The 13,482-nt window shown below is 43.6% G+C and overlaps 1 protein-coding gene across 9 annotated transcripts in view; it reads right to left on the bottom strand.

Annotated features, from left to right (window-relative positions):
* Nucleotides 1-13,482, bottom strand: part of ITSN1 (intersectin 1) — a 222,769-nt gene that overhangs the window by 173,747 nt on the left and 35,540 nt on the right. For 8 of the 9 annotated variants that reach the window (XM_073361573.1, XM_073361520.1, XM_073361526.1 and 5 more), the window contains 3 exons: nucleotides 8,514-8,573; nucleotides 5,602-5,694; nucleotides 3,858-3,921 (listed from right to left, as the gene is read on the bottom strand). The exons of the other annotated variant lie outside the window; for it this stretch is intronic. In XM_073361573.1, coding sequence (XP_073217674.1) covers nucleotides 3,858-3,921; nucleotides 5,602-5,694; nucleotides 8,514-8,541 — 185 coding nt within the window. In that variant the 5' untranslated portion in view covers nucleotides 8,542-8,573. The remainder of the gene's footprint in view (nucleotides 1-3,857; nucleotides 3,922-5,601; nucleotides 5,695-8,513; nucleotides 8,574-13,482) is intronic. 9 annotated transcript variants of the gene reach the window in all.

Raw genomic sequence — 13,482 nt, forward strand, 5'->3', positions numbered from 1 at the left:
GTACGTTGTTGGTGTTACTGGCAAATAGTTTTCCACCACCAAAAGGGAGATCTTCGTTGGTATTCTGAACAGCGTGGAGAAAAGACGACTATGAAAGCCATGAAGCTCGACGCATCATGACTGCTGTAGCAGTGGACCATGCAGCTGTATTAGCAACATCAAGCACAGCTTGTAGTGAGGCACAGGAGATGATTTGTCCCTCAGAGACAGAATAATTAGATATCCGGAATTGTAATGTGGACGAAGCATACACTTTACGATCAAGCAGGTCCAGCCTTTTACTGTCTTTAACAGTTGGGGTAGAACGGGCAAATTGGTGTTTGTTCTTGTGGCTAGCTGCCTCTACTACCAATGAGTTTGGCTATGTGAGTAAAAAAGAACTCCAACCCTTTGGAAGGAATAAAATATTTCCTGTCAGCTCGCTTACAGGTAGGTGTGCTAGTAGCTGGTGTCTGCCATATGGTTTTGGCGGGATCCATAATGGCTGAATTTATAGGTAAGGCAATCTTGGATGTGGAGGTAGGTTGCAGAATGTCAGTCAACCCATACTGGTTTTCAGAAACTTCCTCTAGATTAATCCTCAACTCATTGGCGACTCTTTTGAAGAGATCTTGAAATTTTAAGAAATCATCCGACAGTGTTGGTGGGGCAGCCAGTATAGCCTCCTCCTGTGTGGATATGGACTCCAGAAGGGTTGGGAAAGCATGTATAGCATGTTCATCGAAGTGTGGAGTAACAGCTTGTTGTTTTTGTCTCATTTGTAGCTGTATGCACTGGTGGCGGCGAGGTGGTATTGTTCCTATTTCTGGCTTCTTGGCTATCATAGTGGGATCGCTTATATGTTGCCCATGGACCTCAGTATTGCCACTGACTGGGAAAGGGCATAGGTGGTGCCATCCATGGGTTCGTATACCAGGGAGGAAGGTCTTTGATGAACAAAGACCTAGATTTTGTGTGACCAGTGCTGATTTGGGTCTGACTGGGAGAACTGGTATGGTGAAAAGTCTCCCTGCACTATGGCATCCTCATCACTAGAAAAGGGAGATACAGCAGGAGACAGCTATCCGGACCACATGTGAATGTCCGGGAAAAAAAAAAGGTGTCAAGTAGAGGTGACTGTAGGTTAGGTGACACATGCAGGTCTGGTAAATGAATCAACTGCAGTGCCGGAGAGCCTGTGTGAGAGGAAACCCCTCTGTTAGGAGTGCCTGCAGCACTGGAGGGTTGTTCGGCACTGACGTTCTCTACACCGTAGTGCTCAATGCATGTGCTGAGGTTGGTGGTGCCGGGGAGGTAAGCGCAGCCCGGGTCTGTTCCTCTGTGCTGGCACCGTGTCCATTGCAGTGCCGAACGGTGCCATGAGAGAGGCAGGCAATTGGAAGTCGGAAGCCTCGGCACCAAGAGCTTGTGCTGTCGCCGCAGCCAGAGGTGGGATTAGTGTGATGCCGGAGGAACCCAGCACATCAAAGGTGCTGAGCTGAGAGAAGGTCTGCATAGAAGAAATAGACCTGCTCGGCAACCTTTTTGCTTGCAATGTTTCCCTTCTGGGTAATTAGGCGGGCGTTTTCTCTTTTGTCCTTTTTGGAGGCGGGAGGGCTGTGATTCACTGAGGAGTCTATACCTGGGTCAGAAGCAGGTCCGAGTGACTTCTGCCCAAGAATCATTTTCAGGCAGAGTTCTCTGTCTTTATGTGACTTGGATTTTAATTTGGAACAATAGGCACATTTTTGAAGAATGAGGGACTCCCCCAGGCATTTTATACACTGGGAGTGACCATCCGAGATAGGGATGGCATCCCTGCACATAGTGCACTGCTTAAATCCTGGGGAGCCAGGCATATTAGTGTCCGCTGGAGGCTGAGAGGAACAAGCGGGAACAAATTTTTTTTTTTTTTTTAAGGGATGAACATATCTAGTAAGTAGAATGCTAAACTAAGGGAAAAAAGGATGTAGACGGAGAGAAAGTTTTAATGAGTCTACTGTAGGTCTGACTCTGGCCGGGGATGGTAGAGAGGGAACTGAGGAGTTCAGCTGCGCATGGACACTATTAAGTCAAGACTGGTATGTGAGGCAGGCTCTGTGCATGCGCGGCCAATATGGGTACTGCTGTAAAAATCTCCAAACAACGGTGTAGGAGCACACTAACACTTACAGTGGAGCATCCACAGGGACACCTCTCGAAGAAGAAAAAAGGGTTCCCCCTTACCTTATGATTTAGAGAGGTGCCTTAATATATTAAAGTTTTATTTCTGCTTCTTGTTTTTTGTAAGTTACAAAAATCAGGTCTAGTCTCTATAACTACAGAGCTAGTGGAATGATAATCTCTCAATAGACAAAGTTTAAATAACTCAGAGGGGAAGAGATTTTTAGTCAGGGTATATCTAGACGAACAGCTAAATGCACAGCAAATTTAAAGCACACAAGAGTGCCAGGCACCAGCTGTTCCTGTGGACCTTGTTACTGTGCACTAAAAGTTGCCCAGTGCACTTTGATCTACTCAGCTTTGAAACAGGAGTAGGTCAATGCACATGAGAGAACTTTTGAATTCACAGTAGCAGGGTCCACACAGATAGATTTACACCCTAGCTTTCTTCGCACTGAATGTTTATTTCGACAGGCCCTCAGACTATTTACAACTGTTTAGTTTTAACAACACATTTAAAACGAATGCCTAGTGAACAGTTTTAGAGAAAGAATGTCTTAAGACTAAAGATTCCATCCTCTTTAATTAAGAGGAGAGAAATTTTAAATGGACACTTGAAACCTTCAACAAGTCTTCCAGCAAAATAAGGCCAAATGTGATTTGCCTTATATTTCGAAGACCAAAAATGAAACAAAAGAACACCCACACACCCTCTCTTTCAAGCCTTGTCATAAAGCAGCAAGAGGGCAGATACTCATTTCCAAAGCAGCTGTCTTCTTGCAAGATGACTCTCCTTTTTCATAGAGAGCCACTCTTTTCCCTAAGGGAATGGAATACGGAGACATTTCTACTAGTATAAGAGTGGCTGCAATAAGGAGACACCATGGAAAACAACGCATTGTATTTACTGGTTAATGTTAACTTTCATCTGTGTAGATACCATGTCAACACAGTGATCCCTCCTCTCCCCACCCCCCACTGCCAGTGCACTGTGCAAAGGAAAAAATCACATTCATTTTGCTCAGTTTCGAAGGAAAGTCAATTAGCAAGAAAATATATTTTCTTCAAGATTTTCATTAAAATTAGCATTTCTGAGTCGAAGTTTCATATGTTTTGGAACAGTAGCAATTTGAAAGCCCTACATGAAGAAACTAGATGCCAGTTTCCAAATGGGTTTATTAGCAGTTTAACACAGCTTTGCAAATTTGTTCACTCACCCAGAAATAAAAAAAATCATTGTTCCTCCTCTCCCACCTTAAACTCCATTATCACTGAACTATGATGAGAGTAGATTTTATGCAGATTATAAATGTTATGACAATTGTGCAGGTCTGGTTTAACAGTCCCATTAGTATATCTAGTATCTTAAGTATTTAAAAAAAAAACTAATTGTTGCATTTTATGACTATATTAATAACAAAGCTGGAAACATTTTATATGGTCTCTTCTTACATTTCTTACCAAACCACCGCTTGGTTACAAATATCACTTTTCAATAAGATGGCCACCTCCAGCAAGAGGCATACTAAATATATTAGTAACTTTAAAAAAAATTCACAGCTGGATCATAGCAACAAAGACTTTTGTCTTGTTGACTTTTAGACTATAGGCTGAGCAAAGCAAGTGATTTTAAATAGCAGCATGTTAAGTGTAAAGGTTGTGTAATTGAATTCCTTGCTCCAATATAGTTGAAGATTTTTTTTTAATATACTTGCCATATTTGTGCTAACACCGGTTGAGGTAACCCAGATTGGAAAAAAAAGCTTCTAGCTTGATCACCTGTAAAATAAATTAGTAAGGCATCATTTCAAAAAGACTGCTAATAATACCCAGGAGAAGACAGAGCTAAAAGTTAAATTACAACACAAAACATTCAAAAGAGAGCAACATTAAAAGGCATATATTGTAACATGATATAATACAGAATATTATTTAAATTCAGTTTATCACTTAGCTAGCTACAAGCAATACTACAGATTAATTTTAGGTACTGGTGAATCAAGGGTATCTAGTGGGGAGATATCCACCCCATGCCTTAATATTTAAATTTGCACCAGTTGCTTCCATTTTAAGTTAACTTGACATTAACATTTTCCAGGAATATCTATGGAGATGGACAATAGGAAACATATGGTTCCTGCTGCCCAATCCATGTTTAAAAGCTCTTTCTTTGTTGGAGTCATCTGCCTAGTGAAATCAAGGAAGCACACACTTTCTCCACAGGAAACACTATTTCCCATCAATACAAACATAAAACATTCAATTTTTTCATGGGTATTTAAGGTACAATACAGACCAGTCAACACAAACTGAGTAAGGGACTCTTCAGTTATCATTTGAGACTAATTAGCCATTGAGAAACGCAATAACAAATTTTTTGAGGTAATTTCCCATTTTCAGCCCAGGTTGGTAAAGGTAGGTGAGTAAGGATGGGAAAGACAAGACAGCACATTAGGATTAGGTGCAGTAGGATTAGGTCCCTGAAAAGGAAATTTTATAATCTATGAAGGAAAGGAGTAGAAAGACTACAAGTAGTATTACTTATCAATTTTTTTACAAAATTAAGTTACACCCAGAACCACACCAGATTTTTGCACAATGTCATATGAGGGGCAGCAATAATCAACCTGTGCCAGGAGAGGAACATGTGGCTCTTTAGGACCACAGATGAGACGCTCAAGACCACAGGTTTGATCAGACTCTTGAATGCCTCCTAACAGGTAGATAGCAAGGGAGGCAACACATCACCCTCCATTCTCTTTTTCCACGTGTAGCTGCAGTGAGAAAGGGAAGATCCAAACAGAGCCACCAAGCAGCCACAGAACAAGATCTTGATATCACTCTGTGGCATTAAGCCAAATCTGCAGTGGTTTAAAAGACCTGTGTAAGCCATGTGTGTGGATTTATTGCTTAATCCTCACAAGCTAAACTGATATAAGCCACTTGTAAACAGATATAAAAGGCTGTCCATACAGAGGTTTGCACTGGTTTAACTAAATTGTTAAACAGATTTTCTTTAAAAAGGTGCAACTTACAATTAGACTGTCTTTTGCATATACTGATCAATCAACATGACAAGGTATCGCAATGGTGCCAGTCACCAAACTGAAGTGACATCAAGTCATCACACTATGATTCTGTGGTTCTGAGTCTATGACAATGATTATTGTGTAGTAACAAGCAGTTCTACAAGATAGAGTAGCAATGCTTTAGAGAACCAGGACTGACTTCAAGAATGACAAGAGAAAAATCAAGCGGTATAGACCAGGGAGAAGATACAAGGTTTTCAGCAATATTCAAAAAGGGATGGAGTTGATGTGACAGAAAGATACAAGAGAGTTGAAATACAGTATGAATAAAATCTTGCCTGCATTTTTCCCATGAATTTTTGTACATATTTATTGACTATGAATTCTAGATATTATTAAATGGAATTGGATGTGAAAACTATCTAATTACCAGTGATAAATCCAGATGTTGGTTTCAGACTATGGAACTGCTGATCATGTTTAGCTCTCTCTTCCACAGTTATGGCCCAGATATCCAGGTTGCCTGGTGTAGAAAGAAAATATAGAAGTCAGAAACAAGTACATAAAAGAGACACTACTTTTCCCCCCTCAAGTCTTCAATACACAAAGTTTTAACATTTTAACCCTGTGACTTGGTGGTACTAGCAGAATTAATTTGCCTATGAAAATTTAAGTATTAGAATAGATTAAAAATAATCTCAAATCCAACTCGTCTACAGTTGCATTCATACATATCCTTAAATAGGCAGCCATATGTACAGTCTTACCATAACAAACCACCAAGACTGAAATGAACTTCTGAACAATGCTTCAGCAATTTTATAACCTAAAATATCACACAACATGTAATGCAATTTGTGATCACAACATTTAAAAGATGTCTATTTAATGAAAGACAGAAAACATGGAAAGTTCATGTGGTTTTGCTTATTTAAGAAACTAATCCCACTCAAATAGCACATGCAGCGCAGCACATGATGCAGTCTCTTCTAAACCAAACAGTGAAGAGGTGTCACAAGCCGTCAACAGTCGTGCACTAAATGGGTTTGTACCATCACAGAACTAGAAATGAATGCCAGGTGTTCATCCAGGAAGGATGTGAACATGCAAGAGGACATAAAATATGCAACAAAGCAGCACAAGGTAGGAAGAGAGCACCCACACTATACTCCTGAGTGAATGAGAAATGCATACATGTAGGAGTATTTTGTACTATTTGGATCCTCCAGAGCATATTTAAAGTTTGTAGTTCAATATTTAGTAAGTTTCACATTAAACTACTTTTAATTTTTTAAACAATACAGTGACATTAAGAATGCCTTCTCCAGATTTCACTACGGATGTGCAGAATCTACTTCCACTGTCTAGTTGAACCACTTTGGCATTTGTTTCTCTTTCTTTTGTCCTCTAGGTTACTTTTCCTTATACTTACAGCAACACTACAACACTTCATCTCTCACTTGAAGAATTTAAGATACTATTACACAATACTGCACCTAAGGTTGGTCTTCATAATTTTTGAATCGATAATACAACACTGTCTTTCAACACTTCCAGGAGCATATAACGTTTATTAGCTCTGCTGAAGCAGTAATAACTAACTACTGCTGGCCAGAATCTCAGGAAAGCAAAGACATCTAATGCTAACAAAATAGAGTTCTCCTGAAAAGGACATTAAAGATACAGACTTGCAAAAACAAGTTGTCTAGATCTTGTTCTTTATTTTTACATCATTGCCTAAGTTTACCTGGGCCAGTACTTTAAAGCTTTTAACAAATCGGTGGTGGTGGTGGTGTTTTTTTTTAAAGGTACGTTGTCAGACAGTAAAAGATACACTAAAAGATAATCGTTTAGTTTCATTCATCAAAAAGCGAAAGAGCACTAAGTTCCAGACTTACTTTTTGAAACAGAAAATGTAATTGACAAAATGATCAGACTGCAAGAGAAGAAAACTCCCAATTAAATATGCCTAATTCTCAAGGACTATGTACACCTGTTTAAGAACTTCATATAAACATGGTCCAAACATTATTTCAACAGAACTTGTTCATAAAACAGTTTATCTATCTTGTGACAGGACACAAACAGTATAGTCCAGAGTTTAAGACTAGCCCTGGAGGTCTCAGCCTGGCATATGTGTAGGGGTCCATGAGTGGAAGGAAGGGGTTGATAGATGGGTTTTTATACAGATGGCAGTGGGAGGAAGCTGGTGTTGACAGTTTTCAGTGCCCTCCATCTGCAATCTATATGAAAGCAGAGGGGGGATGCAGCTGAGCTCCACAGTCAGAGGTGTAACTATAGGGGTGTCAGTGGGCCAGTGGTTCTCAACCAGGGGTATGTGTACCCCTGGGGGCACATGAATCCATCTAGGTATTTGCCTAGTTTTACAAGAGGCTACATAAAAACCACTAGCTAAGTCAGTACAAACTAAAATTTCACAGACAATGACTTGTTTATACTGCTCTATACACTGAAATGTAAGTACAATATTTATACTCCAATTGATTTATTTTAGAATTATATGGTAAAAATGAGAATGTAAGCAGTTTTTCAGTAATAGTGGGCTGTGACACTTTTGTATATTTATGTCTGATTTTGTAAGCAAGTAGTTTTTAAGTGAGGTGAAACCTGGGGGTACACAAGACAAATCAGACTCCTGAAAGGAGTACAGTACTATAGTCTGGAAAGGTTGAGAGCCACTAGTGGGGGCTATTGAGACTCAGGCGTGATCTTCCAGCTAGCATGCTGCCCATCTAGTGTTGATCCCATTAGGAGATTGGGGGCAGGATGGAGGGCTTCTTGCCCCTGGGGACAGTTCTTTTCCAATCCTGCCTGACTCCTTTCCTACTTGAAGTCCATCCCCCCTCTGAGTCCGCAACCACAGACTGCCCAGCTGACCTCTGACACATCTGTTGGCCCGTCCTCCTGGTCTTTGTCTCGCTTCCCAGGCAAAGTGTCACCTGGTCGCATCCCCCTCCTGGGTCTCGGGTTACGAAGGGCACCATCTATTGCTTACATGCAAGCAGCTAGAGCCACCTCACCTGCCCCCGAGAGTCTCAGCAGAAGTCACACACTTATTCCCACCACCTAGGCATTGGTGCAATACACAGGAAAACTGAGGTACACACAGTATTCATGCAAAACAGTAAGACTCACATAGGCTCACATACAACATAATAAGGAGGAAAAACCCACTTTGTCACACCTTAGAGTGCCAGAAGAGCAGATGGCTAAACATTACGTGAATTGGTCTCTCAGACATTACTATCTAGAATGCATTTGGAAAGGAATGTAATTTTTCTGATTTAAAAACAAAACAAAATCAAACTACAAAAATCTTACCCCCAAAAGGTGATGGAAACTGAGCCATGGTTCAGTCACTTTTAGCTTGCTAATAGATGCCTAAAACAGAAAGGAAGTATGTTAAGATAAATAGATCTTCATTGCAAAGATATATTATAATAGATCTTCTATTTAAAAATACACTTTATTATAGTTATATAGTCAATTGCTATGTGAAAAATAAGAGTAACTAAGATGTGGTATTGTATAAATGTAAAAATAAACAAACTGTTAGTTGAGGAGAAAGTAATGTAGGCTGTTTTTGAAACATCCCACACATTTCTCCTGTTTGCCTTTATTAGTGAAGAGCTACATTTTGCTCTTGTAACAAAATGTCCACAAAATCTAAGTACCCTTATTTATAATGGAAGAGTGATGTAGTAAGGAAGAGAGTTAAATCAGCCATACAAACAGACAAGATTCTAGCAACAGCAGAACAAGTTGCTCAAAACATTACTTCCACTGGGTATAACATCTCTGTCGTATTCAAGTGCAAGAATATGACATTTAATTCCACAGCTGATGAAAATGCACACTCTCTCCAAGGAGCCATTTTAATTTTCTCTTGTTTGATCAGGAATCTTTGAGATGCACCAATCAGACTCATATAGTATCTTGCGATTTTACAAGTACATAAGAAAAAAATTGAAACTAAAGACTAGAATGCAAATAAAAGACTATTTTGCACCCAGCCATAGCACTTACTCTGTAAACAAGTTAATTCAACCTAACAAGAGTGCAAGTTAAACTACTGTAAACACAACTCCAAAAGGGAAATTACAAGGCACAAATGGATTATTTGGTGGGAACTCCAGTGAATCACAGAATATCAGGGCTGGAAGGGACCTCAGGAGGTCATCTAGTCCAACCCCTTGCTCAAAGCAGGTCCAATCCCCAACTAAATCATCCATGCATCCACTGAAAATGTTCACTTGTTTAATACTGCTTATTCTTCAAAGTTAAAGCAATGCCAGAGTGTCTGAGTTTTAAAAAAAAAAAAAAAAGTTAAATGGGCATTTTTCTTACTCCACACAAAAAGTGACATGAACTGAGCCAGAGGGACAATGGCCAGTGACAGAGCCACAAAACAGTGAATGAGCTGCCTCCTGTCCTACTAGATTCCACTGTGTTTTCCAGACAAAAAAAGAAAGGCAAAAGAAAACAGAACTGAAGGGAGAATAATTTAGGCTGCTTAAACAGCAGCAGAAATTTATCAAAACCATTAAAATACAAAAGCACCAAAAGAATGGCATCAACTTGCAACAGCAGTTTTCTTTTGTCTGAATTTGATAATGATCTTTCTTTAAGCTTTTCTGATATTCTGCTGATTCCTCACTCCTAAACTTAATACATACCGTGTTTACCTCCACTTTTGTCACTGGAAAAAAAAAAAAACCCAACACCACCACACACAGTACTACTAGTGAAAACAATGTAATGAAAATGAAGTTCCCCATCTAATTGTAATTTAGGAAGCAGGAGAAGAAATGACAAAGGAAGAGAGTGTCCCTATACCTTACCTGTTACCTGGGTGGAGGAAATGTGCCTGTGTCTGTCAGGGGTATTGACTTGCCTATGGAGGGAGCTACCCCGGTCTCCAAGCAGTTGTCTGTGAACAGCCCTGTGTCTGCGACAAGGGGAATGAAATCCCAAGCTGTGTGTCTGGTAAAGGAGAATGTGTCTCGGGCTCTTCTTTGTCTGTGGAGCAGACAGAAGGGGCCTTTCAGCCTGTGATGGTTGAGAATAGTGCAGTTGTCTCAGAGTTGGTGCTGGATTCAACTAAAGCCCAGGAAGGGAATGGTCCTAAGTTTGTGTCTGCTAGGGAGAATGGCCCTGTAACTAGGTCGCATCCAGTTAGTGTCTATGCAAAATCCCAGAGACCAGACAATTCTGGAGCTTGTATTTTGCCAGTTGCTAGTGTGTGGCTGGGAAAGGGTGCAGCAACTCTGTCTAAACAGAGTGAGATCCTAACCAGGGCACAAGGAGAGCAGAAAGATGATTTGATTGTGTTACCTACTAAGGGTGTGGAAACCTGTAGCAAGAAGGAAAAGATTCCTGAGCTTGTGTGTGGCAAAGGGAAGGAGAATGCTTCTAACCTTTTATCTAGGAAGTCTGTCAGTTTACCTGAAAGGGGATTGTGTAGGAATCCGCCTGATGGGCCAGAGGTAATTCTGGATGTAAGTGAGACCCAGAAAGAGTCTGTTGTTGCTCAGGAAAGTGTTCCTCTAGAGCAAGCCCTAGGTGAAGAGGGTAAGGGCAGAATTTCTGTGAAGGGTGAATTGTTGCATAGAAAAGCCCCTAGGGAAAGGGATCCTCATGGAGTCTTTGCAAGCAGTTTACTGCAACTGAAGGGTGTGAAAGTGATTTAATCAAGCATCCGATGAAGTGAGCTGTAGCTCACGAAAGCTCATGCTCAAATAAATTGGTTAGTCTCTAAGGTGCCACAAGTACTCCTTTTCTTTTTAATCAAGAAAGTTTCAGTTCCTAACAGCCAGAAATTTTCTGTTGTGAATGAAGCCACTGACTTTCCTGTTGAAAGATCCAGTGTGGATAGCTTTGAGAAGGTCTCAGATGGAGTGAAAGCTGTTAAGAAAGTTAAACAGTCCTCTAACCAAGTGGCTGTGTTTGGCCAGCTTGTTGGGGAGACAAGGTTGTTGAGAAAAGGAATGTCTCCATGCTAGTTCTGTAAGTGAACAGTATGTGGCCCAGGTCAAGATGGGGACTCTTAACCAAGAGAGCCTGAATTGCAGCCTTCCAGACTAGAGCACTGGGAGAAGACCCGATCCCAGTTTGATCCCTGGGGGTTTTGGGGTGGCAAAAGGCACGGGCCGCATAAATCTTCCCACATGTGGCATGCGAGTGCTATCGACCACCTCCGACCTAAGGGAGGGCGAGAAACTGGAAGGGCCTGGTGTAACTCCCACCAAGGAATGGGAGAGATGCTGGGGCACCCATGCCTGGGCGGACTCGCTGTGGGAAGTGCACGGAGGGGCAGAGGATGCTGAATGCTCCAAGGTCAGACCCAGGAAGGTGGAAGTTGTGTGAGCTGTGTCTCCTGGAGACAGTCTGTTCACAGAAAGGAGACTTCCCCAGAGTCCTGACTGGCTTCGTAGGGAGTAGTTCCAGAGCATCGCCCGGGGACTCCGTGACAGGAGGGCAGAAACTTCCTGAAGAAAAAGAATCCAGTCCCAGACCCCTGTTCTGCCCCACACTTGCTGGGTGCCCTCAGGCACATCACTCAGTCTCTCTGGGCCTCAGTTCTCCCATCCAGGAAATGGGGCTGGTGGCGCTTCCCACCCTCGCAGGAGCCTGGGAGGAGAACTACCCTGCAGGTTGGGAAGAGGCTCGGACCCTGGGGTAATGGGCGCAGGGGGAGCATCTTAGTACCATCGTTTGGTATCTGTAGTCTGTCTGGAAACAAAATATTTCCCTAAAGTCATTCCAAAAACCTGTATCCAGCCACAGCCTTGGGAAATATTTAACAAAGCCGCAGATTTTTCCCTCGTGTAGCCTGCCCCCGACCCAGCACCAGCCCCCAGTTCTGCCCCCTCCCTGCCACCACAGCCCCATCTCACCTCCTGACCCTCTCTGGGTGCCCTGGGCCCCTCTTAGCAGGGGACTGTCCAGGAGGGTGCAGGGGGGTCTCTCCTTGCAGCCATGGGGAGGGTGGGGTCTGGTGGATGTCCAGCCCCTCTGGACACCTCTGCCAAAGACCCCCAAGAAACCCACTAGTTTCTTCCGCATGGGGGGAGGGGCTCCTACTTTCTGACTTGGGCTGGGGCGTGATGGGGGGTGCTTCCGTGATGTCAGAGCCCCGGGCGGGAGGGGCTCGAATCATGACTCTGAAGTGGCAGGGCAATCTCCCTCCCGTTCACATTCCACTAGGGGGCTGGGCTGGGATCTCTAGGGAGGGAGACACAGGAAAAAACAGCTGCCACTATGGATCCCAGGGGTCCTGGATCCCAGTCCCCCTGTTCTAACCTCTAGACCCCGCTCTGCTCCCAGAGCCAGGGAGAGAACCCAGGGGTCCTGGCGCTCGGCCCCCACCCCGCTGTGACCACTAGACCCCACTCCCCTCCCTGGGTGCTGCAGGGGTAACTGTGTCTGTGTCCCACCTCTGCTCAGGCCCTTGACTGATTTTCCCGAAGTGCTTCCTTCCGAATCCATCACATCTGTTCCCCTCCCTGCCCGTCACTGCCCACACGCGTGTGGGGGAACCAGCATGGTGACGGTTCGTGATGGGAAATCATCCAAGCTGGCCCTAGGGAGATGTCTGTGCCCCGACACACCCAGGGCACACGCTAGCCCACCCCCAAAAGAGAGGGACAATCACCGCCCCCCACACTGGAATATTCACAATCTTGCTCAGAGACATAACCGCACAGAGTTCACTCCCACTGCTCCCAACACAAGGACCTCCCGCCCCATGCAGCATGTGCCAAGGCCTGTGGAACTCACTGCCACTGGACTGCTACCCATGGGAATGGACCATTCCAGGAGACCAATAGACATAGCCGTGGCAACAGGTGAGGATGGCCTCCCAGGGTCTGACCCAGGCCGAGACTGGGCTAGAGGGGCCCATGGCTCTGATCTAGAGGAGTCTATCCAGCAGCGGGCAGTGACCTCCACACACAACCCACCGGAAGCATCTTTCTTAGCGGATCTCCCAGGCCATCCCACACATTGCAACCCGGCCCCACCCCCTCGCTCCCACACACTGGCGGGTTGGGTAACTGCTGAGGGATTACACAAGAGAGTCAGAGCCAGGGAGAGAACCCAGGAGTCCTGGCTTGCCCCTCTTTCCCCCCCCCACCCCCACCACCACTCTAATCACTCGACCCCACTCCCCTTTTAGATGTTAGGCTCGCTGCCTCTTCTATCCCTCTCCATCTGTCCATCCCTCTGCTGCAGGTTTTTGGAGTGTCACCCCTGCTCTGTACTCCTCCAGTGCAGCCCAAGGCCTTCCCTC

This window comes from Lepidochelys kempii, chromosome 1 (genome assembly GCF_965140265.1).
Source record: "Lepidochelys kempii isolate rLepKem1 chromosome 1, rLepKem1.hap2, whole genome shotgun sequence".
NCBI lineage: Eukaryota > Metazoa > Chordata > Testudines > Cheloniidae > Lepidochelys > Lepidochelys kempii.